This window comes from Acomys minous (genome assembly GCF_964271855.1).
Source record: "Acomys minous genome assembly, chromosome: 16".
Classification (NCBI taxonomy): Eukaryota; Metazoa; Chordata; class Mammalia; order Rodentia; family Muridae; genus Acomys; species Acomys minous.
In genome coordinates, this window is record NC_140498.1 from 73388545 (window position 1) to 73415845 (window position 27301).

The 27301-nt window shown below is 49.1% G+C and overlaps 1 protein-coding gene and 1 long non-coding RNA gene across 2 annotated transcripts; both read left to right on the forward strand.

Annotated features, from left to right (window-relative positions):
* YWHAG (tyrosine 3-monooxygenase/tryptophan 5-monooxygenase activation protein gamma) lies at positions 1 to 27301 on the forward strand. The gene is made up of 2 exons (XM_084764539.1): positions 1 to 319; positions 24044 to 27301. Exons 1-2 carry the CDS (start codon positions 233 to 235, stop codon positions 24698 to 24700), a joined length of 744 nt encoding a protein of 247 aa, XP_084620665.1. The 5' UTR covers positions 1 to 232; the 3' UTR covers positions 24701 to 27301.
* On the forward strand, positions 326 to 10982 carry LOC311587579. Its single transcript, XR_014775906.1, has 2 exons — positions 326 to 3316; positions 3645 to 10982. It is a non-coding gene; the product is annotated as an uncharacterized lncRNA (long non-coding RNA).

Consider the following 27301-nt stretch of genomic DNA (forward strand, 5'->3'; position numbering starts at 1 on the left):
GCGGGACCGCAGGGGGTTGTCCGCCCGCGGCACGCATTGGAGCCGCAGCCTCCTTGCGCCGGGTCCCGCGGTCGCAGCTCGTGCCGCCTCCCTCTCGTCCTCCTCAGCAGCTTGCTTCGTGGGTCGGTCCCTCCGACGCACGAGCCCCAAGCCGCGCCTCTCTTTTCCTAAAGCCCTTCAAGGCGGTCTTCGGTTTCCTTCTTTCCAGCCGACCCTCTTCAGCCCTGCGAAGATGGTGGACCGCGAGCAACTGGTGCAGAAAGCCCGGCTGGCCGAGCAGGCGGAGCGCTACGACGATATGGCCGCGGCCATGAAGAACGTGAGTGTCTCCTCCCCTCCCCCCTGCCTCGCCCTAGCCGCTCCCGACACCACGATCCTCGGGATCCTCGGCGTGGAAGGCATGCCCGGGGACATGTCGTCTCGTGACTGTACGGTCACCTCTCCATCTCACTCCTTGGAGGGATTGGGGACGGGTCCTAGTAAGCGGCTCATGCACCCGAGTGGTGACGCGGCCTCTTTCTCAGCCTCTCCGGGTTCGGGGCTGGGGCGGGGTCTTGCGTGGCTGGTCTCTACCGTGGGGTCTCTCTGTGACCCTGAATGTCCAGGGACCTGAGTTGGGGGCCGTGCGCATCCTTTGTGCCCCACTTCCCCTCCTCCCAGCCTATGCGTGGGGGCGGGGGGACCGCATGGATGCGGTTCCTCTTTCTCTCCCTGGTGTCTGGGCGGCGCCTTTCCCATTCACTCAGCAGGTCTCCCAGTTTTCCGCCTCTCCACTCCAACACCGCCCCCCCCATCTCGGCCCCCTCCCCCCCACATCCTTTAGAGAAATTTCGGGAAGAAAAAAAAATGTAGATCCTTCCCTACCTCTCGCCCATCAAAAAAAAAAAAAAAAAAAAAGAAAGAAAAAAAAAACGGGCTCAATGGTGTAAAATCGAAACCACCTTGTTCACGTTTTTTCTTAACAAAAGGCTTCTCTTTACCCATTGCCCAAAGCAAGTCCTTTAGCTTTTAGGAAGAGAGGGATAGAGTGTCTCTGGCATTCCCATTCATGGCCCTCTGTATGCCATCTTAATTTTTCATTTTTATTTTAATTTCAAGAGGTTAAATATAATGCCTTTGAATGTTAACTGACTCGATTTGTGACATAATGCAGTTTCTTTTTTGAATGCAGGCACGAGTCTGCCGAAATTCCTATAAGTGTAAAAAAAAAATTTCTGTCTGATCTGATAGTGCAAACAAAGCGGTGGTGGGAGGCAGTATCAAGTCATTCCAGAAGATTCTGCATTTGTCATATTGCAGAGAGCCTAGACTGGGTGGGGGCTGGGAGGAGTTATTTTAAAGGGGAAAAAGTCTTTTAAAAAATATTTTTTTGTTAAATGCAGCTGAGGTTTTTTTCCCCCCCGCTGACCTAATGCATTCTCATTCTGATGAGAATACTGGCGCATTTTTGACTGAGACGGAAAACCCTACCTAGTTGCACCATTTTTGTCAGTAACACTCATTTATTAATGAGCTGGGGACCAGTTTGCCAGCAGAGGAGGGGGGGAGTGCTAAATATTCCAGAATTAAGTAGAAAAATTGATAATTGGGTTTTCCATTCCCTTAATATTTAACTTCCTACCTTATGTAACAAAGGTTGTTAAATGCATCTCTAGTGTGGAGTGGATGCTGGAGTGTGCCTTGCCTCTTAAACCTTTCAAACGAAACAGTAGAGAGATATTATTTAATTTTGAAAAAATTTTTTTCTTGGTTTTTAAAAGGCCAGGTGCTTATCCTTTCCTAATTAAAGGAGCTACAGATTTCATTTTATGAAAAACAATTGGCTTTAAAGTTAAGAATACTGTTGTATTAGTGTGTGGTTACAGTTGCCTTTTAATAACAGTTTTAACGAGGAAAGAATCCAAGTTGGCCTTCCAGTAGGTCACCAGTGCTGCAAGTGTCTTCAATTGGTGATTTTTAGACTCTAATTTCCCCCTATTTCTAGTTCCGCAGGAGAGCGAGTGACCTCGCACCTATATCCATAGCAACCCAGTGATGTCACACACAATGACACAGAGGCTGCAATGCACCTCAGGGCTGGTAGGGAGTTTTCAGATGGCATTTGTCCAAGGTAATGCAGAAACGAGCTGGTGAGCCAGGTGGCACTGAACGTTCCCTCTTCTAGCAAATAGGCCCTGGTCCCCACAATAAAAATTTTACTTCCCTTTAGACACAGGGGGCAGCGATGTCTAGACAAACCCATTCATTCACCTTAAGCTTCCATTAACAGAAGTTTATAGGATACTTTCATATTTTTTAAGCATTTGTCTCACTTAAAAAAAAAACCCCAACAATGAGGAAATGAAGGGATTTCTAAGTAAAAATGTCTCTGTGGCAATAGTTAAGAGGTGGGGTGTGCATATAGGATTATCTCAACAAAACAGTTTTCATTAAAAACAAAACAAACAAAAAAACCCTTAATTGATGGCTTGCTGATGGGCGTTTGCAATGGCTGCTGGCCCATGAGGACCCAATGTAAATTGTTTCCCATCTAAACCTGGGAAGGGTGTGCTCTGCCCCACTGGAGTCTCTTGCTTATGCAGGACTTTGGGAAGGAAGAACCAGTTGTCAAATAAAGGCCTTTAAAAAACAAGTTTTCTCAAACATATTTTCTGTGGATTTGAGGAAATGGGCTTACCTCTCACCCTCAGTTTCCACGCAATACTTATTTGTCACAGTGAGGAGCCTAGTTGGTAACTCATCCCCCCATCCCGCTGGCTGTGTCCCACCTTGCACGTGTGAGTCCCTGAGTTCCGACCTCAGCACCTGGAAGCTGATCATGGAGAGAGAAACAGAGCATTACTGCCCGGGTTGAGCTCTCCTGGTAAGCTGAACCTCTGATGCTGAAGGGGATTGAGGTTCGGTTGTACCTCCAGAGATGGCTCTGGGAACACCACCATGGCTGGATCCATGCACAGCCATGTATGGGGGGCGAGTAGGGTAGAGGTCGTGCCGGGGCGGCGTTCTGAAGCAGGAGCATTAGGGCATTCAAGATGTGTAATCTTGCATTCACGCCGAGTGCCTGGAGGGCTCCTGCTTGTGAGCTGATATCACAGCTCCCCTTTATCCACATTTTCTGCTTCCTTCATCTCACTTTTCCTTTGGCCAATCACAGTCCAAAATGACGAGAATGTAATAAAGCCCTCAACCTCTGTTACAGTCTGTTGTTACAATTGTTCTGTTTTATTATCGGCTATTATTCCCTTCCTGTGCCTGTCTTAGAGGTTAAGTTTATCACAGGTAGGTATGAGATATTTGGGATTAGGTGCAATTTCAGGCATCTACTAGGGATCTTGGAACTGCCTCCCTTTGGGAGGAAGGGACCACTGGCCTATCCTGTCTTTGGCGTTTGGTAGCCTCTTGAGAAGTTGCTATCCTGAGTAGGCAGGCCACTGTACTTGCCTCCTTGGGGACAACAGGTTTTGGCCTGCTCACTTCCTTGGAGTTGCAGGTTAGACATTCTTAACGAGGGAGTCTGGCTGCCATAGTTACATAAACAGGTCTTCTGGTGGACCAGTGGGTTTTAAAACCCTTACTCTTTGCTACTTCTTCCAGGAGCCAGATCAATAGCCATTATCCCTAATGGAGTAATGACCCCTTTGCAGGCTCTCCGAGGTGGAGCTCTGCCAGCTGTTCTGTCATGGGGTTTAGGCTGCTCTCCTTGGAATGCAGGGGAGCCTCTAACTCGTGTTATCCTTCACAATTCCAAAAGGAAGACTACATTCTTTTCTCCTTTCTCTTTAAGAATCCCTAGCATGTGTGTAAGGCAGAGGACAACTTGCAGGAATCAGTTCTCCCTAAGTACCTCCCCAATTGAAAAACAGTGTTACTATGTTCTGATTAAAGGCAGACCCGGGCAGCTGGATCCCAGGCCTGATATTTCAGGGACTGTCGTTTATGAAGACTGATCCTTTATTGAGAAGAAGGAAGAGATTTTTGTGGGAGGGGCAGGGTTTCGAGACAGGGTCTCTGTGTAGCCTTGGCTGTCCCAGACTCACTCTGTAGACCAGGCTGGTCTTGAACTCACAGTGGTCCACTTGCCTCTGCCTCCCAAGTGCTGGGATTAAAGGCCTGTGCCACCACGCCCGGCTCTCATGATTAGCTGAAGCTGGCCTTGAGCTCAGAAAGACCCACCTGTTTCAGTCCCTTTGTCTCGCAAGTGCTGGGATCAGGACTGAGAGGACACCACACCCAACTGATATCAAGGGTTTTTTGCTTGTTTTGGGTTTAGGTAAAAGTCACAGCATATTAACTTAACCCAGTCCAATGACAAACTCTAACTTGTACAATTTAGAGAGGTTTCCTATGTTGTTTAGCAGCCATTGCCCCTATTTAGTTCAAATATGAAAGCTGAGCTGGGTGTGGTGGTGCACGCCTTTGATCCCAGTACTCAGGAGGCGCAGGCAGGCCATCTCTTGAGTTTGAGGCCAACCTGGTCTACAAAGCAAGTCCAGAAAACTCTGTCTCGGGGGGGAAAAATGATGATGAAGGCTGGTTCCAGCTTGGCAATTGGAGGCAGGAGAATACAGGACTACATGAAATCCTAGCCAAGAGAGAGACAAGGCCTCTGTGAATAGAAAGCTGGCCTGAATCTTCCTTGCAGTGTCTTAAAAAGTGATGACCCATTCTGGAGTGTGCCCACCAGTCATTGATTGTCCCTTGGTCTCTATTTTTGAATGTCTGACTCTTTTGTTTGTTTTTGTTTTTTGTTTTTTTTTTTTTTCTTTTTTTTGAAATAGTTTCTCTGTAGCCTTGACTATCCTGGACTCATTTTGTAGACCAGGCTGGCCTAGAACTCATAGAGATCCGCCTGCCTCTGCCTCCCGAGTGCTGGGATTAAAGGTGTGTGCCACCATGCCCAGCGAATGTCTGACTCTTGATGAAGGGAAGGGACCTGGCTTTAGTGAGGTTTGTATTTCCATTTAAAGAGTCACAGGACTTAAAAGCCTTACAACGCTCACCTAAACAAACAAGAGTAATTCATCAGAAATCCGAGCAAACTGTTAAGCCTTGGGGAGGTTGTGGAAACGCGGCTGGTGTTCTTAGAAAGCCCCAGGTGGACTCCTGTGAATGAGTTGCCTGCTGTGTGGTAGTAGGTCCCTCGTGAACATTTCTCCAGGCATTAACTGGTGAGCTCTTGAAGCCTGGCCTTCTAAGTTGGGAGATGTTGAGTATGTCTTGGTTGTCAACATGTTCCCGTGGCTATCACATTCCTCAGCAGAGTGTGTTTGCTTCTTCCCCTTCTTGCTCACCCATCTGCTGTCCTACTGACCATAGGCCATTATGGCTGGGCGGATGATTATTCCACATTCCTACCAGGTTCTTGAGAAACATGGAAGGACGGAAAGCAAAGGTTGTGCCTGCATGTGAGTGCACCAGGTGCATGCAGTGCCTGCAAAGGTCAGGAGAGGGAGTCAGATATCCTGGAACTGGAGTTGCAGAGAGCTGTGGGCTACTGGGTAGGTGCTGGGAACTGACCCAAGTCCAGTGAAAGAGCAGCAATTACTCTGAATCACCAAGCACCTTTCTGGCCCCTGTTAGGTTGTAATTAGTTGAGAGACAGGGTCTCATGTAGGCCAGGCTGGCTTCGAACTTGCTATGAGCTGAGGATGGCGATACATTTCTGATCCTCTCCTATGACCTCTCAAGTGCAAGCACTCACTCACATCTTCAACACTCTGTTATTTATTTATGGTTTTTTGAGACAGGGTCTCTCTGTGTAGCCCTGGCTGTCCTGGACTCACTTTGTAGACTAGGCTGGCCTCGAACTCACATTGATCTGCCTGCCTCTGCCTCCCGAGTGCTGGGATTAAAGGCGTGCGCCACCACGCCCAGCAACACTCTGTTTTAATAGTCTGACTTTATTTAGTTTTGAGACTGGGTCTCACCACTGTGTAGCCGAGGCTGCTGTCAAACTTGTGATGCTGCTAAAGGTGTCTGTGTGCGTAGCACTTCTGTTCATCTAAGCCACTGCGTTTGTGTTCCTCCTTTATGGTCTCGCTGGAGGTGCTGCCGCTCCCACCATTTTAGGATAGCGGATATATATTATATACATCCGCCTTAGGGCCTTTCCTTTGGTAGTCTTTTTTTCCCTCTCAAATCCCATTTTAGTATCAGTTACCATTTTGATTATGAGACTGTTATCCGGTTAGCTTTTTTGGTGGTATGAGCAAGTTTATTGTGAGAAACACAAGGGAGAGAGGGACAGAAGATACTGTCTGAGTGAGCCATGGGAGAGACGAATGTACAGATGAGGGCAGGGGACGCCCAGACCCAGGGACGGGGAGAGAAACTGAGGCAGCAAGAGTGCAAGAGAGAGCCTGGTTGGCTTTTAAAAAAACATTTAGGGGGTTGGAGAGATGGCTCCTTGGTAAGAGTACTGACTGCTCTTCCAGAGGACCAGGGTTCAATTCCCAGCATCTACATGGCAGCTCACAAGTATCTGTAACTCAAGATCTGACATCTTCACACAGACATACATGCAGGCAAAACATCAGTGGACATAAAAAAATATCATTAAAAAACATTTATTTTTATTTTAGTTATTTATATGTGCTTAGGTATGTCCATGAGCTCAGGTGCCCACCGAGAGCAGAAACACTGGATTCTACTTAATCTGGAGTTATAGCCCCAAGTACTCTTAACTGAGTCATCTCTCCAGCCCCCTCTTTGTTGTGTGTGTTTTGGGAGATTGTTTTGTTTTGGGGATAGATCTCATAACAAGGCAGCTTATGCCGATCAAAAACTCACTATACTAGAGTAGAGACTGGCCTTGGACTCAAGATCCTCGGCATCTGGAGTGCTGGCATGGCTGGCCTGTCTCTGCACTCCGTGGGTCCTGCAGTTTTACAAAAGCAACAAATGTTCACTTTAAACAGCATTTGCTGTTTAACCACCTTTTTCTCATTTGCCGTGCTGGGAAGGCAACCTAGGTCCAGCATGCCAAACAGGTCCTACACCTGAGATATGTGCACAGCCCTCTTGTTATTGGGGCAAGTTCTCTCTAAGTTGCCCAGGCTTGCCTTGAATTTGTGGTTGAACTAGGATTATGACCTGTGCCACCAAGGCATCCCATTTTTGTTTTTGTTTTGAGACAGGGTCTCTCTGTGTTAGCCTTGGCTGTCCTGGACTTGCTTTGTAGACCAGGCTGGCCTGGAACTCAGTGATCCACCTGCCTCCCGAGTGCTGGGATTAAAGACATGCTCCACCACGCCTGGCCTGTTTAAAAAAAAAAAAGATGGTCTCTCTGTGCATTCCTGTCTGCCCTGGATTTTGCTATGTAGACCATCCTAGCCTTGAACTCAGACCTCTCAGCCTCTTCTGCTGGAGTTAAAGGCATGTGTCACTGGTGCGTGTCACCATGCCTGGCCCTGTTTTGGGGCTTTTTTTTAAAACAGGGTTTCTCTGTGCAGCAGCTCTTGCTGTCTTGGAACTCGCTCTGTAGACCAGGCTGGCCTCAAACTCATGAAGATCCACCTGCCTCTGCCTCCCAAGTGCTGGGATTAAAGGCATGTGCCACCACCGTCTGGCTTTTAAAAAAAAATTACTATAATATTTGACTTGCATGTGAGCCAACAGGCCAGAAAAGGGCATCTGATTTCATTATAGATGGTTGTGAGCCACCATGTGGTTGCTGAGAATTGAACTTAGGACCAGTGTTCTTAACCTCTGAGCCATCTCTCCAGCTCCCCCCTTTTTTCTTTTTTAGGTTTTTCGATACCAGGCTTATCTGTAGCCTTGGCTGTCCTGGACTCTCTTTATAGACCAGGCTGGCCTTGAACTCAGAGATCCACCTGCCTCTGCTTCCCTGAGTGCTGGGATTATAGGCATGTGCCACTGTGCCCAGCTTCTTTTTCTTTTTTAATTAGTTTCCAAAGGAGCAGTAAGCTAGGCAGTAGCTGCCTGAATTGATGATTGATTGATTGATTGATTGAGGCAGGTACTTGCGGCATGGTACTCAATATGTAGCCCAGGTTGGGTGGTGGGATTACAAACATGCCACCATGTTTGGTTTTGAAGTTTACTTTGTGTGTGTGTGTGTGTGTGTTTATCCTGGGATGTATATATGTGCAGCACATGCTTGCACATGCCTTCAGGGACCAGAGGGGGGCGTGGAGAGGAGGACGTGGAGTCCCTAGAACTGGAGTTCCAGGCGGGTATGAGCCATCTGACAGGGCTGCTAGGAGCTCATGCAGGAGCAGCCAGTGTTCTTAAGCTGCTGAGGCGTCTTTTCAGCCCTTTTCCTGGTCTGTTCTTGAGATGGTCTCATGAAGGCAGGCTGACCTCATACTTACTTGTGTATCCTGCACTTGCAGTTCTCCTGCCTCTACCTCCCAAGTTCTGGAATTGCAGGAGGGTACAACTGTGCCAAGTTCTATGCAGTGGGGCTGGAGTCAGGATCTTCTGCTTGTGAACTGGGCCCTCTGTGAACTCAGCCACATCCTCAGCCCAGGCTATGGAACATGGCTTTGGAAGGCATGAAAGTCATTTTGTTACTTCAACTTCCTGAAAGCCGATGCAATATGATGCTCAGGCTGCCATGAAACACCCTCTGTCTAGGAGATGTGCCTGTCAGGCTAGTGCTTTGAGGGTGCAGAAGCCAAGCTGGTGAACTCCCCTGTTACCTGCTCCCCACCTACTCTCCTACTGAGCTCCGCCCACTCCACCCACCTTAAAGACTAGATTGTTGCTGCCGAGGTTGGCCCCAGACCTGACTGTAGTATCTTCCTCCTCCAGAGTCTGCAGGCACCCTGTTAGCGTTATTTTCTTTTGAATGACGTATGCATATGTGTGCTGTGTGTGGATTTGTGCTTGTGAGTGCACCTAGAATTACAGGTAGCCGGAGGCACCCGACGTGGTGGAAGAGCCAAATTTAGGTCTTCTGGAGCAGCAGGCTGGTCTCGAACTCAACAGACCTACCTGCCTCTGAGTGCTGGGGTCACTGTAGCCAAGGCTGACCCGGAACGCCTCTCCTGCTCTGTCTCCCTCCAGGACTCTAGACATCTACCACCAAGCCTCCTGGGGCTTTTGATCTGATTTGTTTTTGAGAGCAGGCCAGATTGCTCAGTGGGTAAGGCCACTTGCTACAGACCTGACAATCTGTGTTCAGTCCTCAGATCCCCACGTGGAAGAAGGAGAGCACCACTTCTTGCAGATTGTCCTTTGGCCCCCACACGTGTTTTGTGGTGCCTGTGTGCCCTCACACAGTAAATAAATTTTCAGACGTTTTAGAGGCTGGACATAGTGGCACATTCCTTAAGCCCCGCAGTAAAGACAGCCTGAAGTAGGAGGATCTCAAGGTCAGCGTAGGGAACTAAGGAAGGGCCTTGTCAGAGACCAGTGAGCTCAGCTGGTCTGGAGTGGTCTTGGGTGCTTTGTAATAAAAAAAAAATTGAGGTAAAGGGGACTGTGCACTTGGTGTATTCTAGGAGGGAAGTCGCACTCCTCTCTCTTTCTGACTCTCTCTCTCTTTTTTTTTTTTCCTTTGCCTTTTACTGCATCCCCACACCTTTCTTCTTTGGGGTAGAGACAGGATCTCTTGAAGCACAAACTGGCCTCGAACTGCTCTTTAGAGAACACCTGTGTGTACCCACTAGTGTATGCACCCCCCTCTCCATTCCTGGCTTTTTAACTTATCTTTATTTTTATTTTTTTGAGAGAGTTTCTCTGTGTAACAGCCCTGACTGTCTTGGAACTCATTCTGTAGACCAGGTTGGTCTCCCAAGAGATTCATCCGACTGCCTCTGCCTCCCCAGTGATGCCCTGGGGCAGCCACCCGGCTTTATTCCATGCTCCTTTTGCTACTTTCTTACAGTTAGAACAATGACTTTGTTTTCTTTAGTGGAACTTTTCAAAGTAAACTCAGCCAGTATAATAAATGGTACCCCCTTCCTCCACACAGGCAGATACACACGTCTGCTCTCCACTTTGCAACATGTTGGCAATCTTTGTCTAAATACTTTGCTGCTCTCCTGGCCCCTTTGGGATTATTTACCATTTTGGAAGATAGCTTTTTGACTACTTATTTGCCACAGATGCTCAAATTGCCAGTGTTATCTTCACATTCAAATTTAGCAACCTTCAAAGTGTGTTTTTCCCCCATTAGGGCATTAAATCCAGATGGCAAATAATTCACCCCCTTGGTGTTAAAGATGCTTAACCATCAGTTCTGGCTCCCACAAGGGACCCAAAATCCTGGGTGGGTTGGGAGTGGGTGGAGGTGGTGGTGCTGAGCCCACCAGAGGCTTAGTTGTCTGCTCTGGATGGGGCTCCTCTGCCCCTGTCTCCTCCCTTCCCCCAGGGTTTCTCTGTGTAGTCTTGGCTGTCCTGGACTCAATTTGTAGACCAGGCTGGTCTTGAACTCACAGGGATCCGCCTGCCTCTGCCTCCGAGAGCTGGGATTAAAGGTGTGCTCCACCACCCCAGGCTGGCTATCTGCCCCTGTTCTTGCTTCCTTTTCTTTCTTTTTGAGACAGGGTCAAGGATAGCCTTGAACTCTGAGCTCTACCTGCCCCAGCCTCCTAAGAACTGAGATTAAAAACATGTTCTACCATGTTTGGCTTGCTGCCTTTTCTTTAGAAGCAATTCTCTTCTTTTGATTCTGGTGGAATAGCTACCACCCGGGTGATTTCTAGGAGACCCTGTTTTAAGTCCGTTGTGCTTTCCCCTATCCCCCAAAACAGGGTTTCTCTGTGTGGCCTTGACTGACCTGGACTCACTTTATAGACCAGGCTGGCCTGGAATGCACAGAGATCTGCCTGCCTCTGCCTCCCGAGTGCAGGGATTAAAGGCGTGCGCCACCAAGCCCGGCTGACCTGAATTTCTGTGTTCTGTCTCTGTCTCTTGTGTGCTGGGATTTCAGGCTTGTGGTACCACACTGGTCTTTTCATATTTTTTTTCTTCTGTTAGTATCTTACTGAGTAGCCCAGATGGGCCGTAAGTTTCCTCATTCTACCCCAGTCTTCCCAAATGTTGGAATTTTAAGTTTGTAATGCTTCACCTGGTGTACTCAGTGGGTTTGTTCATATGGGTGTATGTTCCATTGCAGATTCATGGAAGATTCTTCTCTCTCTCTCTCTCTTTTTTTTTTTTTTAACTTTGTGACTGCAGGGTAGTTTAGGTTTAAACTGTTCGGTTTGGGAGTATCAAGATTGTTTTATTAACTCTCATTGACCCCATGATTCAGTATGCACTTTTCAGCACAAGAAGGTAAGTGCTGGCTTTGCTGTTAGCCCTGGAGGTGTGGCTAAGGAGAAGGAGCGGCCGCCAGGCGCCGAAGTGGAAGCCCGTCACTGGAGAGCAATGGATCTGGAAAGTGGCACATCTTTTGGTTTTTCGAGACAGGGCTTCTCTTGTAGTTCTGGCTATCTGGACTCTCTGTAGACCAGGCTGGCCCTGAACTCTCAGAGCGCTGGGACTATAGACATGCACCACCATGCCCAGCAGGGCACATTTTTATACACCAATAATGTTGCCATTTTAGTCAGGTGTGGGGGCAGCGTAGTCCAGCTCCTCGGGAGGCTAGTGTGAAAGAATGGCTTGAGTGCCGGAGTTGAGGCCATCCTGCATCGCCTAGTGAGTGAGTGCGTCCTGGTCTTTAATAAAACCCACCAGACAGGCTGAGGAGACAGTTCAGTGGGGAAGGGCTTGAATTCAACATTTCTAGACCTGCCCAAAGTCTGGTGTGGTAGTGCACACTGCTAGTGAGCTCCTAAGGTGGACGGCAGAAGTTCACAAGCCACCTAGCCTGATGCATGCGTGGGGGGACAATGAAGGGATCCCAGCTCAGATAAAATGGGACAGACCTTGTCTCAGGCGAGGTGTGTGTGTATAGTTAAACACATTTTGGGGATTTATGGACCATCAAAGGGGGAGAGGTAGAAAATAGTTTCTGTTTCTTTTTCAGCAGGAGGTTTTTTTCGATGCAGTGATACCTGGACACTGCAGATTTGGGCAGGTTGGGAATTTGACGGTATAGATGGAACAGGCTCTCAAACACTTGAGTTACCACTATTGGTAACATCTGGGGAATCCTAGGCCCTGAGCAGATGAAAAGAGCAGGCTGTGAGCCTGAAATGGTTAACACCAGCTTGTGAGGGAGGTTCACTTTGTTGTTCATTAGCTATTGAGTTAGTTACATGGAAAAGGTGTGTGGTGGTACAAGTTTATGTAATGTCAGCATTCATAGGATGAGCAGGGAGTTGGGAGTTCCAGATTAGCCCTGGCTACAAAGGAACACCTGCCTGCATTTTCAGTTAGAGCGATCTAAGACAGCCTTTTGAAATCATAAATGATGCACACCCTTAATCGCAGCACCCGGGAGGCAGAGCGGTCGGATCTTTGCCTTCCAGGACACCAGGGCTACACAGAGGGACCCTGTCTTGAGAAGCCAAAAAAAGAAAAAGAATGGAAAGGTATACGAAATGAAGCCATAAATGAATGAAAAGGAAGTGTTGGGTAAGGGACAATTACTGGGGACGGGGAGTTTAGGGTCAAGGGTTGAGTGACTGGACAGTGGAGGGCACAGGAGAGAAGTAGATGGCGGGAGAAGATGGGAAGGGTGTGTCAGATGCTCAGTCTTAAGAACGGTTTGGGCGCCGGGCGTGGTGGCGCACGCCTTTAGTCCCAGCACTCGGGAGGCAGAGGCAGGCGGATCGCTGTGAGTTCGAGGCCAGCCTGGTCTACAAAGCGAGTCCAGGACAGCCAAGGCTACGCAGAGAAACCCTGTCTCAAAAGACAAAAAAAAAAAAAAGAACGGTTTGGGCACAATTAGGTGACTGCGTGAAAGGCCCCTAGAGCAGTGCAAACAATGACCATTGGTTCATTAAGGCAATAGGCACCAGGATTGGAAGTGTAGCGCAGTGGCTGCATGTGGATTTAGCATGTCCAGGGTCCTGTATTATTAGCTGGCTTTGAGCACCTGTGTAACTGGGGATAGCCTTGAGTTTACCTTCACCTCTCGCTGGGTGCTGGGATTATAGCCGCACAGTACCATGCCCTTCTTGCATTCTATAGACGCCGTCCACCATATGGACCGCATAGCCTGTGTGTGCTGTTCTGGCTTTGAGCCCCAGGACCCCTCTTAAATCAGTGGGAGTCACTGATTCCAGGCTGGTGTAAGACCCAAGTTTGGTGTCTCTATGCACAGTAGCCAAAGGAATTAAGGAAGGAAGCAGACATTGAGGTAGAATGGTGGAGGTTGACTGGAACAGGGGCAGACTAGAGTGTGCAGGATGAAGAAGACCCAGAAGTCACACTAGCAGAGGGGAAAGGGAAGAGGGAGCATGGCTAGTGAAGCTGTCGTCCTGGGGATCATCCCAGGGCGCTGTGCATGCTAAACTACTGTTGTCCTTATCCTGAACGCCAGTGGATTAAGATTTAAATTGAAGACACTCCCCTCCCCCAAAAGCGGGTAGGTGTGAAACAAGGGAGATGCTTACTGCTGGTGTGTAGACTGCAGAGCACAGGAAGGTGGGATTGGCTCCCAGCGGCTTTGTTTTCTTTGCTCTTATTTATTTGGAACAGGGTGGCCCTATGTATTCCTGGCCAGCCCGATGCTCACAGATCCACCACACACCTTTCTAGTACTGGGATTAGAAGTATGTGCCACTGTTCCCAGCTAAGGTTTGTTTGTTTGGTTGGTTGGTTTTTTATTTATTTATTATTTATTTATTGTATATGAGTATTATCTGCAGATCACATTATACATGGTTGTGGGCCACCATGTGGTTGCTGGGAATTGAACTCAGGACCTCTGGAAGAACAGGCAGTGCTCTTAACCTCTGAGCCATCTCTCCAGCCCCTTTTGTTTGTTTTTTAGAGATAGGGTCTTACTGTGTAGCTCTGGCTGTCCTTGCCTTTGCCTCCCTCCCTAGTCCTGGGATTAGAGGCATGTATTACCATGCTGGACCCCCAACTTAAATGTATTTTTTGGTTTTTTTGTTTTTGAGACAGGATTTCTTTGTAGCCCTGGCTGGCCTGGACTTGTAGACCAGGCTGGCCTTGAACTCATAGAGATTCTCGTACCTCTGCCTCCCAAGTGCTGGGATTAAAGGCGTACCACGATCCCCGGCTTCCAGCTAAGTAGTTGTTGTTTTTAGCCACCTCTCCAGTCCCCCAGCTAAGTTTTTAAGATGTGTTTGCTTTCTGAGAGGTGGCAGGGTTTGTGTGTGTGTGTGTGTGTGTGTGTGTGTGTGTGTGTGTGTCTCTTGAGGTCAGCAGTGAGGCACCTGAGTCGTGGGGATGGTCATCAGTCACCACTGAGCATCTCTGGGGCCACATGAATTTGGAATGGTCCAATAGGGAGGAGAACGAGGATGTGCGTGGAGGCCAGAGGTCAGTGTTGGGTGTCTTAGATAGCTGCCCAGCTTATTTGTGTGCGAATGTGCTATGGAAGCCAAAAAGAACTTGGGGTTCTCACAAGAGGAAGACTCTGCCTAGGCACAGGGTGTGTGGGTACTGATAAGGCACAGCGTCCTAAGTGGGGGCCACACTCCTCTGCAAGGGCAGTAAGGAAGGACCACCAGGCAGTCTGCAGCAGCTCCAATCCCTAGTTATAGCCTCTCCTCCTCTCTTGTCTAAGCCCTGGGTAGAGGAGTACAAGCAGGGACTGAAGCTGGTGCGGTGGCCCTGCCTGGACCTTCAGCACTGGAGCGCAGGGGCAGGAGGGTCAAGAGGTCATATTGTCCTTGATTATACCCAAGGCCCTGTCTTAAGCACACAAACTGCTGGAGAGGTGGCTCTGCAGTTAAGAGTCCTTTTTGCTCTTGTAGAGGACATAAGTTCAGTTCCCAGCCCCCACATCATCTGTCTGGAAGCCCACAGAGTTTTACTGCATGTGCCTTTTAGTTTTTTTGAAGGTGACTTCTTCCACAAGACAAACTCCCCAAAAGCAAGAAGAGCTAGAGGTTTAAGAGGATGTCGACACTGAAGGAGCAGAGAGCAAAGGCCGGAGGGAAAGGAGCAACCAGAGAGGTTATTGTGACCAGCTGCAGCAGTGTTTAAGGACGTCATAACCAGTTTAGGTTTTCCTAAGTTTTGGAGGGAAGTTATTTTGACAGACAGGCTACAGTACTGCCTCCTGAGTGCTGGGACTATAAGTGTGTGCTACCAGGCCTGGCCAGGGCGCCAATCTGAAAGACAGGTCCAAAGGCCTCAGCGGCAGAGAGCTGCATGGGACTGGGAGCCAGGGTTGTTGTGTCTTGGGTGTTGTTATCCTAAAAGAGTTTTCCTCCTCCATCTAGAAAATGGACATTTGGGAACTTTGGCCTTTAATGTTTCCCCTTGGTAGATGTGTGGCCCATGGCCTCCTCTCAGGAGGAGCAAGTGTGGGGCTAGGGAGTGTGCCTGCCCCAATGTGAGAACCTGAGTTCCATAGCACCTGGGATTACAGGGGTGCATGCACCACCACGCCCAGCTGAGACAGCATTTCTTTGTATAGCCCTGACTGCCCTGGAACACACTGTAGACCAGGCTGGCCTGCATCTGCCTGTCTCTGCCTCCCATGTGTGCCACCATGCCTTGCCCTATTGTTTTGAGGCATGGTCTCATGTATGTAGCCCAGGCTAACCTTGAGTACCTGCACCTCCCGCTTTCACGCTCCCACATGCTGATGTGACAAGCCTCTGCCACCACACCCAGCTTTATTTTTCTCATCTTTAGGAATAACAGCACTAAGTCATCAAAGGTTATCTACAGGGCCAGAAGAATTACAGTTGAGTGACGAAGCCGTTTCTGATTATAAACTTAGGAGAAGCATATGGAACCCAGGCACATAGCTGTAATAATCTGTGGAGTTGTCTACAAGACCACAAATGTGGGTTAACTGCACACAGTTTTAGAAGAACGTTGTGTGTGCTTGGGAGTTGAGTGCATGTTTTACAGGAGTCTATTGAGGCTAGGCAAGGGCGTCAGATCCTCCAGAGGTGGGTCTGAGCCTCCTGGTGTCTGCTAGGAACCAAATTCAGGTCCTCTGCAAAATCTCTCTCCACTTGGGGGGAAAAATCTTTGAGACAGTAACTTGTATGTGGTCCTGGGGTGGTTTGGAACTTGTGCTCTCCCTGCCTCTGCCTCCTGAATGCTAGGATCATGGGGTATGCCTCCATACCCGCTGCTGGGTGATCTTCAGGGTCCTTCGTCTTTAACTGTTAGTTAGATTGCTTCATTCTCTGATGTGTGAGTATACCTATCCATCCTATCTTCTTGGTGCAGAACACAGGAGATTAAAGCCGGAGCGTGGCAGCTGATCCCCGTGCTACTGTGCAGGTGCTGTGACTGGGGAAAGCCATTTTCTCATCCTGAGTCACACCTGTAAAGCAAGTTTAATTGCCCACTTCCCAGGGTGGTTGTAGAAAGAACTTGGTGCCTGTTACAGAACTCTGAGTTCTAGCCAAGTTTAATCGCCTCCGAGACCTTGACCTCAGCCCTGAATATGCCACAGATGTCTCATGATTCTTTTTTTTTTTTTTTTTTTTTTTTTTCCTCATGATTCTTGTAGGACTTTTTTTCTTGGGATGTTTCCCTTTTGCCCTATTTTAGCCAACATGATAGCAGAACCTGGATCTGGTTTTACTGTCCAGCTGGGATCTCCAAGCTTCCCCGGCTATTTTGTTGCCTTAAGGAGAAAAGCCTTCTGAGCCGGCCGTGGTGGCGCACGCCTTTAATCCCAGTACTCGGGAGGCAGAGGCAGGTGGATCGCTGTGAGTTCGAGGCCAGCCGGGTCTACAAAGCGAGTCCAGGACAGCCAAGGCTACACAGAGAAACCCTGTCTCGAAAAACCAAAAGAAAAAAAGAAAAGCCTTCTGAGCCAAGCCTGGTGGTCTACACTAGCACTTGAGAGGTAGAGATTGATGGGTAGCCCGGGCTACGTGAATGAGCTCCTGCCTCAAGCAATAACAGAAATGACAAAACACACACACACACACACACACACACACACACACACTCCTGGAGAGACTGAGCCCTGGTGCCCGTCTCAAAATGTCCATGCCCTCAGCGCAGACCATGGTGGCTGATTGCAAGTGCTGCCTGAGGCTTGAAGCGTTGTTCATAAGCACTTCCTCCCATGTTGTCACACTGTTGGGGACAGGGTCTCACTGCGTAGCCCATGACCTTCAACTACCGAGTCCTAGCTCATCAGATCTTTAAGGGCGTGTTGCCTCAAGATTTCTAGGATAAACTTGTGTTGGGGGGGGGGTTCCCCTGATTTGTCAAGACCAGTCTGCTCGTGGCTAAGATTCATTGGGTTTAAGTTGGTAGGGCTAGGGCCACAGAGGGAAGACCAGGCACAGCTTCCAGGGGCCTCACATGGGATGAGGTCCAGCCACACAGATGAAGAACTGGTGCCTACCAGAGAAATTCTCTGAAGACCTCGTGCCTTAGGTGTTTAGGGGGAGTCTGTTCCAGCACCCAGGATGCTCAGAAAGACTGCAACCTAAGCTGTGTAGTTTGTGCCAACACTTTAGAGACCGTGAACTGTTCTTACCCGGCAGTGGAGGGGTTGGGGGATGGTGGTGAGAACCTTCCCAGAGATCCAAGTGCTCAAATGCCAGCCAAGGGTCAGCCTTACAAACAGGCCTTCTAAAGATAGCAGTGGTGAAGCTGTCCTGTTAACCCTTTCTGCACAGGCACCATTCAAGTTTAAGGCTCTTCAGTTATACAGCATATACATTATCTGATTTTAGTTTATTATTTTGTAAGTATGGGGCACCTGTAGGATAAACAAGTAATTGTAACTAACAGAACTGGTTTGGTTACATTTTCAGTTGTTTATTCTATTGTTCAAGCAGGATGCACATTCTGGAACATTCCATAGATGCCAATGGGCGTGTATGCCTTGCACTTTGCCACTTTGTTTCTTCTGTTCCCACTATTCCGCTATTCACTCCATTTACTTTTCATGGCTTCTTAGCCATTTTCTGCAGTGGTATTTCCAAGTGGTATTTAATGCAAAACCAGTGCTGGGAATTGAACCTGGATCCACTGGAGGAACAGTCAGTGCTCTTAACCACTAAGCCATGTTGACTGACAGTAGCACATGAGAGCTTATCCCAAATCTGCTTTGCTGTTGCCCTGTTTGTCTCTTTAATCACCTCAATTCCTCCTCTATAGAGGTTGCCAGTGTTATTTGCTTAGGTTTGCCACCGTAACTGTTATTCTGCAACTTTCACCCAAGTTAGTGCAGCATAGAAACAGCCTTTCCCTCCACACCTCATGAATCCAGGGGTGACGCCTCACAGGTGCTTGGTACATTGCATACCCAGTGTGTGTGGTATTAGGGAGTTAAAACCCAGGGCTTTGTGTGTTAAATAAATACTCTACCAGCCAGGCTGCAGCCATAGCGCTGTTTATGGTTTTTCTGAGACAGTCTTGGTATGTGGCACTGGGTGGCCGGGGTTCTTTGTAGCCCAGGCAATCCATAGACTCGGGCAGTGCTCTCGCCTCAGCTTCCTGAATGTGGAGATTCCAGTCAGGCACCTTCATGTCCTGCAGGAAAACATTGCAAGTACATTTCCAAATTATCTTCAGTGGCTTTTTCATGTGGGAGCATGAAGTGCGTGCACACACACGCGCGCACGCACACCTTGAACTAGGTGTGTGGTGGTGTACTTTTGTAATCCCAGCTAACCAAGAAGCCAGGACAGGAGTTAGAGGCCTGTCTGAATAACATATTGAAAATTTATCTTGGGCTGGAGAGATGGCTCAGAGGTTAAGAGCACTTGACTGCTCCTCCAGAGGTCCTGAGTTCAATTCCCAGCAACCACATGGTGGCTCACAACCATCTATAATGAGCTCTGGTGCCCTCTTCTGGCACACAGGTGTACATGCAGGCAGAACACTGTATACATAACAATAATAAATAAATATTAAAAAAAAAAAAGAAAAGAAAATTTATCTTAAAAGAATAAGTTGTGGTTTAGGCCTTAAGAGTACTGGTTGTGGGTCTGGAGAGATGGCTCAGAGGTTAAGAGCACTGTCTGTTCTTCCAAAGGTCCTGAGTTCAATTCCCAGCAACCACATGGTGGCTCACAACCATCTATAATGAGATCTGGTACCCTCTTCTGGCATGGAGGCACACATAGGGCCAGAATACTGTATAAATAATAAGATCTTTTAAAAAAGAGTACTGATTGTGCTAGGTGGTGGTTGTGCATGTCTTTAATCCCAGGACTCGGGAGGCAAAGGCAGGTGGATCTTTGTGAGTTCAAGGCCAGCCTGGTCTATAAAGTGAGTCCAGGACAGCCAGGGCTACACAGAGAAACTCTGTCTTTAAAAAAAAAAAAAAAACAGAAAAAAGAGAAAAGAGTACTGTTGGTTGCTCTTCCACAGAACCTAGGTTCAATTCCTAGCATCCACATGACAGCACTCGGGAGGCAGTGAGTTCGGGGCCAGCCTGGTGTATAAAAAGAGAGGCCAGGGTAGCTGAGGCTACACAGAGAAAAAAACCCTGTCTTTAAAAAAAAAAAAAAAAAAGAGTAAGTTGTGACCAACTGTGGGGGTAAGGAGTGTAGGCAAGAGGATCAAGATCTTTTTTCCCCCCATGAAAATTATTTCATGTTTTTTGTTTGTTTGTTTGTTTTTTTGAGAGAGTATGTGCATCTCACTAGGCAGAGCAAGCTAGCCTCAAATTCCCAGAGATCCTCTTGCCTCTGCTGGGTGTTTAGGATTAAAGGCATGAGGCACTATGGCTGCCCTTATTCTTGGTTGTTTGCTACAGTGTCACATTGCCTGGCCTGGAGCTAGATTGGGGGCAGACTGGCCGAGTATTCTGCCTGAGTGTTGGCATTCCAGGTGTGTTGTGAATGACCCAGTACTCTAAGGTCACAGCCATCCAGGTAGCCGGCCAAGGAAGGACCTCCATGGTTGCTAATCTCAGGAAAGAGAGACTGCTCTTGTGAGGGGGGGGGCAGTTGGCCCTGCTGGTACCTGACCCCTTCCTAGCAACGGCTGCTGTCTGGGGAGTGAGAACCACAGATTCCCAACACTTTTTCTGACGTCTTTCAGTAATGCATAGAAGCTGAACTTGAGCCAGGAGTTGGGAAGGGGCCCGCGCTGCAGCTTTAACCCAGGCCTTGATTCCAGGCCAGCAGGCCAGTCTCTGCTCCATCTCCACCATCTTAGTTGTTCAAGTGGAACCTGCGGCTCTGAGGGACAGGGACTTACACCTGTTACCTTCTCTACTTACTGAGAAGGTAGTCTGTGCTCACCATCACACAACTGACGAAGGGGCGTGGTGCTGGGCACCTAATCCTACCTAACACCCAGGACGCAAAGCCAGAGGTGTTATCTGCCCCATCCCCTCAAAAAAAAAAAAAAAAAAAAAAAGACGAGAGAGATTGATGATAATGTAATGATGGTGTTCCCTCCTTCCCAAGTGACAGGCTTTGAATGTCCCGTGGTGAAGAGTGTCATTCTTTCTTGCTTGAGCTTTTTGTGAACACTTCTAGATTTTGTTTTCCTTTCCCTTAAAAAAAACAAAACAAAAACTTACAGGCCTGGAGCTAGCTAAGTGGCTGGACTGTGCTGCTTTTACAGAGGACCGTGGGTGGTTTCTTGGCACCCACACGGGATGGCTCAGAACTGCCTGTAAGTCAGCTCCAAAGGACCTGGTTCCCTCTTCTGGCCTCTGGGGGCACCAGCGTTCAGGTGTGTACACAATAAGAAACTGAGTATGTTCTAAAAAGATAATTTTCAAACTTAAAAATTATTTAACCATAAATAGTATGGCCAGGTTTTTGTGGCGTGGTGCTTACAGTGCTGTGGGTGGTGTGGCATTTTCTGGAACTGCAGTTTCAGAAGGTGTGAGCTCCTGTGTGGGCACTGGGATTGAACAGAGGTGCTCCTGGCCACTGAGCCATCTCCGCCTGCCTCTGCCTCCTGAGTGCTGCGATTAATGGTGTGTGCCGCCACCACTCATTTAAGAATTCTAATGGGGGCGGGGGAAGGTCCACTGAGCTGTGCCCCCAGCCCCCTCTTTAATTTTATTTTGAGGCAGGGTCCCCCAAGTTTCCCATGCTGGTGTTTAACCTGCTCTTTAGCTCAGGCAGGCCTTAAATGTTCCATCCTTCAGCCTTCGTCTCCTCAGTGGCTCAGATGGTGGGTCTGCGCACCTGGCTCCTTCCTTTCCTTTGCACTAACTTCTTAGAGCTTGGGGTTTCCCTCTCACTTAGTTTTCAGTGGCAGAGAACACAGGGAATGTTCCAGATATGGCTGAGCTATTCGAACTGAAGGTTGCTGCTGGCCTTGCACAACCTCCATGTCGCAGTTGGTGGCAAGGAGACAAACTCTACAAGTGTCCACTGCTGCTTCTGGGCTCTGCAGCCAGAGCCGAGCCAGCAGCGTAGTGTGCTGATGAGGTCACTGGAGCTTTAAATAGCACCGGCTCTTGAAATAAGGACAGCATGATTTAGGGCAAAGGCCAGAACCGGATCTCCATGGCCTTGGGCACTAGAGCTCTTCTGGCTTCTGAGCCGGTGATTGGGTTGCAGGGCTTCAGTTTCTGCAGAGACCTGCGAACAGGCCTGTGCCCCCAGTCTGTCTGAGCAGGTAGCCCTCTGCAGGCTGCTGGGGGGGTTCCTGGAAGGAACATAACGAGTTAAGAAGGGTCAGGCCAAAGAGACACTCCATCCAGGAGACATCCGTGGAGGAAGGCAGAGACTGCATGGGGAGTGCTGGTGCTCAGGAAGACTGTCAAGGCATCCGCACGGGCTCCCTCGTAGGCACTTTAAGCAATACCTGCCTTTAATCCCACCATGCCCGAGGCAGAGGCAGGTGGGTGAGTTCTAGGCCAGTCAGGGCTATGTTCTAGTGAGGCCTTGTCTCAAACACCTAAGGATAGCCCTTGAACATGGAGAAATAGGTTTTTTCTTTTTTTTAGTGGGTCTGATAGTCAGTTGGAATATTCTAGCTCAGTGGGTAGAGAGCCAGCCTAGCATGCGGAGGCCCCGGGTTTGATTCCCCTGCACCACCTAGATTGTAATGGTGGCCCACATAGGTGGAGCAGCCCCAGGGATGGAACGGCTTGCTCTGTTCCTGACATCACTCAAATTCTGTCTTCTGGGGGGTTTGTACTGACTGAAAAGGCCTCAGAACTCAGCAGGAGTTAGGCAGGTCGGCCCACTATGGAGAGGCTAAAACAGGAAGTTTGAAGAGTTCAAGGCCAAGTGTCCTGGCTGGTTTTGCTTTATTGTTTTTTTGTCAGCTTGACGCAAGCTAGAGTCTGTGAGCAAGGCTGTGGGAGCTGTTTTTGTTTTTGTTTTTCTTGCTTAGTAATGGATGGGAGGGTGTGAGGCCCAGTCCTCTGTGGGTGGTGCAAAGCCTGGGGCAGGTGCTCTTGGGGTGGTAGGAGAAGGCAGCCTGAGGAAGCCATGCAGAGCAAGCCAGTAAGCAGGGCTCCTCCATGGCCTCTGCCTCCAGGTGCCTTCCCTGACTCCCCCAGGAATAGGCTGTGACCTGAGAGTTGTATGTACAAATGCTGCGTTTGATCATGTGTTTATGACCTGACTAAGGTGTTGTCCACTTGTATCCATTGAGGAGCAGAAAACGGTTTTTGCTTGACTTGCTTGTGCTCTGAGTCTTCCTGGAAATGAGGATATATGGGGCTCAGGGCCCTGGGTGAGACCTGGGCTCCATCCCCAGCACTGGTAGATGGACGGACGGGTGGACAGATAGATGGATGGATGGATGCAGAAAGCAGTCCAAGTGGCTGCCACACTTGTCCTTTCTAGATCTTTCCAATGCTGCCAGTTGAACCAAGAGCATAAGGATATCGCGTTCCTGTTTAGCTGCTGCCCCAGCCCTGAGGGCTGCTGTAGCCAGCAGACAGCGCTAAGTGTTTTTCCCCAGTCTGCTCAGATTCCACAGTTGTCAGGATCTTGAATTGCTAGTGTTTCTTTCCTTTTCTTGAGACAGGTTCTCTCTATGCAGCTCTGTCGTTGAGCTTGCTGTGTAGAGTGGCCTCAGTCTTGGATTTTCTTTGTATGGATGCTTTGCTCGCATTTGTCTGTACCACATGTGTGTGTGTGTGTGGTACCCACAGAGGCCAGAAGAGGGCGTTGTAGGTACATGCACTTGTAGTTACAGATGGTTGTGAGCCACCATGTGGGTGCTAGGAATTGAACCCCAGGTCCTCTGGAAGAGCAGCTCCACGGAGCCATCTCTCCACGGGCACCGCTCACCACCATCTTCCACCCCCACCTCCTTGCCCAGATTCGAGACAGGGTTTCTCTGTGTAGCCCTGGCTGTCCTGGAACTAGCTCTGTAGACCAGGCTGGCCTCGAACTCAGAGATTCACCTGTCTCTGCTTCCCGAGTGCTGGCATTAAAGGTGTGCTCCACCAGCCCTCTGGCTTCCCCGGTTCCACCTTTAAATTCTTAGTTCCATTTATTTCTGTGTATGTTGAACTGTGTTGGGGGAGTGTATTTATTTATATGGCATGTAGAGGTCAGAGGACAACTTGGGAGAACCAGTTCTCGCCACTATGGATCCCGGGGTAAAATACAACACCCACACACCCTCTGCCTCTGGCTATGAGGCTTGACAGTAGGCAGCATTGCCCTCTGAGCAGTCTTGCCTGCTCCCCTCGCCCAGTGTCGACTTCCTTTCTGTGGTATGTCGCTTATTTGGTGTCAGCATGGGAGTAGAAAAACTTCCTTATTTCTCAAAAGTCAACTTGATGACTCATTCTTTCCCAGAGGGACTAGGACTCAAATAAGGGAACAGGGCAGGCTGAGGAAGCCCACCCCCTTCCTGGGAACTGCTGGGTCCCTACATAGCTATTTTGTGCTGTGTTCCATGCTACATGAGAGCTGTTGGTGTGCACTGGCGGAACATTTGACCTGTGTTTCTCTCGTCACTTACTCCCCTTCCACCCAGCAGAGCACAGTCCGTCTTTCTGCCTGCTACCCGCATAGCTGATGGACCTGTTTTTTGGGGGGTTGTCTTAAGGCTATGTCTGGCCCCATTCTCGTCATCTCTGTCTTAACTGCCCGGTTCCTTCCTCCTCCAGGTGACAGAGCTGAACGAGCCGCTGTCCAACGAGGAACGGAACCTGCTGTCGGTGGCCTACAAGAACGTGGTTGGGGCCCGCCGCTCCTCCTGGAGGGTCATCAGCAGCATTGAGCAGAAGACCTCTGCGGATGGCAACGAGAAGAAGATCGAGATGGTCCGAGCCTACCGGGAGAAGATCGAGAAGGAGCTGGAGGCCGTGTGCCAGGATGTGCTGAGCCTGCTGGACAACTACCTGATCAAGAATTGCAGCGAGACCCAGTACGAGAGCAAAGTGTTCTACCTGAAGATGAAAGGGGACTATTACCGCTACCTGGCTGAAGTGGCCACCGGTGAGAAGAGGGCGACCGTGGTGGAGTCGTCCGAGAAGGCCTACAGCGAAGCCCATGAGATCAGCAAGGAGCACATGCAGCCCACCCACCCCATCCGCCTGGGCCTGGCGCTCAACTACTCCGTTTTCTACTATGAGATCCAGAATGCCCCGGAGCAGGCGTGCCACTTGGCCAAGACCGCCTTCGATGACGCCATCGCCGAGCTCGACACTCTGAACGAGGACTCCTACAAGGACTCCACTCTGATCATGCAGCTGCTCCGAGACAACCTAACGCTCTGGACGAGCGACCAGCAGGACGACGACGGCGGTGAAGGCAACAACTAAGGCCCGGGGCGGACTGGCAGCGCACGCCGATGCTACTACTGCAGTCTTTATTTTTTTCCCATGAGTTGGGGGTCGGGTGGGGGAGGGGAAAGGGAGGGCTGACCTTCCCAGGGAGAAACCCGCGACTGTCCTGTCTTTGATCGCCTCTTTGACATTTTTGCCAAAATACCACTAGTGGAAAGTCAGGCTAGCTATGCTGGTATCGGAGTAGCAGGCTCACACAGGCACCCGGACTGTTGTGCAGGCTCACGCAAGTGGAGCTGTCTGCCGTTAGTTTAACTTATTGCCAGATGGTAGGGTTTTAAGATGAGAAGAAAAACCGGAGATGGATGGCCCTCATTCAGTGCGTTCTGTGGTTCCAGTAAGGAAGGACTCTCTGTCCGCGTGCTCTCGTCCCCAGTTCTGTGGCTCTTCTCTCTCTGTTGTGGCTGTGCTTGCTTTCCTTCTTTTTCTTTCCCCAGGGTGTATACCAGAGAAGGTATAGTTTAAACTACCCAATTGGACGGGCTCAGAGTGGGAGGCACACCCTTCCCGACCGGTCAGGCCTGGCCCTGCCCTTGGAAGTCTCTGACAATGGGCTGACAGTATTAACACTAAATTCTAGCTTACAGTATTTCTCTACATGACAGCCATACACAACATCAAGCCATTGGCTCTGAGTTTTCCTTTGTCAGTTCAGCTTTGCATCTGTATCCCGCCGTACCCAGGTTGGTCTGGCTGACGTGGGGAGTCTCAGTGCTTCCCTCTAGGTTTTGGTTGTTGGGTGCTTGGCAGACGGCCGTGGGATACTTTATTTTATTTTATTTTTTTTTGGTTCTTTACTCATTAAGGTAAGCCCATCACAAATATAGAAACCATTAAGCACCACACAGACACAGAGAAAATGGAGAAAATTCAGGTCTGTATGTCATTTATCATGTTGGTATTTTCAGAGACTCTCCTGCTGCCCAGCAGCCAGGGCTGCCTCCTCAGTGTCACTGCCTGTTGTCTGTTTCTCAGCACTTGAGTCTCCCCAGCACCTGGTGCTGGTGGTGCTGGTGTCTCGAGGCCGTTGGATCGTATTGGCAGGGGTGGGTGCTGGTCAGCAAAGCGTGGATTGTCAGGTGTGCGCGGCTAAGCCAACAGGAGTCCCACCAGGAAGAGACAGCTTCCCTCGAGGCAGCCTGGGCCCCCAGCCAGTCCTCCCGTCACCCCCCGCCCCACCACTCTTTTCCCAAGTGCTTAGCAGAGAAGTCAGCAGGAGGCAGTGCTCACCCCCTTTCTGACCTAAGCTTCCCTGTTTCTCCTTTTCAAATGAAAGCGTAGATGTTGGAGATTGGCTTCTCTCTCGTGAGGTCACTACACACGTGACACTGAAGGAAGTAATGCTGCTCTGTCCTACATGGTCCGTCTCAGCCCTAGGTCCCTCATTCTCACGGTGGATAACTACCCGTGAACATTGCATGCCGAGTGTGCAATTTGTGTCCCCTGCAGGACCCATGGTAGAGTGGGTTCCCAAGATGGGAAACACCCCAAACTTGCTTTGCTCGTCTTCGAAGGCCGCCACCTCTCATACCGAAACCGAGCTCGCACTGAAGTGATGCTGGTGACGTGGCTGTAGAAGAATGGCGCCATCCCTCTGCAGTCCTAGCACGCCCTTCCTCAGAGGCCCCTCCTCGTGCTAGTGTGCAAGGACTCACTAACCGAGGCCCAGGAAGAGCGGGTGGAGGGAGCTTGGCCGCCAGAGCCGTGCATGGACGGGTCGGTGGGGCTTCACCTGGTTGTCTGTGTCCGCAGTGAGCATGTCCTTGTCCCGCTTGTACTGTTTGGAAATGACCTACTGGAATTGCAAAACCTAGTTTCTCTTTACATTTCAGCCTTGACCCTAGCTATGTTCTAGAAAAAAATCACGAGAGGGTAGAACTGACGAGGGCGGAGCGGGAGACCTGATGTTTGAGCTTGGTGGTTTCTTCTCCTCTCCTCTCCTGTTGAGAAGCGCACCTGCCTCTGATGCTGTCTCCAGTGCCGCGGTTGCTCCTCCATCCTATTGATACAGTATTGTGCATGCTGGTGTTGTATTTCTATACGGTAGCTTGACATTTATTAACTTACACTGTAGGTGTTATGTATTCCTATGACAAAAAGAAACCTTAAGACTTCAAAATTTTTTAAACTTTTTTTAATTTAAATTTTTTTTTCCTTTCAGGGGTAAAGTTTGCTTTTTACCAAATAGTGATTGTAACAAATTGATTTGTTTTGGATGTTGCTATAGTGACATGCAGTTCTTTTTTTTTTTTTTTTCGGGGTTGGGGGGCAAAAGAAACACCAGTGTTAGCTTACACTTACTGTCTGGTGTTTGTCATGGTGAAATTATAACTATTACAGTGTAGGAGAACGCCTTGGACGTTCTCTGAATGCGCCTCTGTGCTTTCTCGTCATGTTATGCAGTGAACTATTTTTAAGGTCTAATCAAGTGATATCCCCCCCCCAACTCCGTGTTTCGCTAAGGAATTATTTTGCACACGGACCATTCTTAGCAGTTTTCCTCAGTGATGGAATATTCATGAATGTGAGTCATTATGTAGCCGTCGTACATTGAGCAAAATAAACTTACAGATCTGA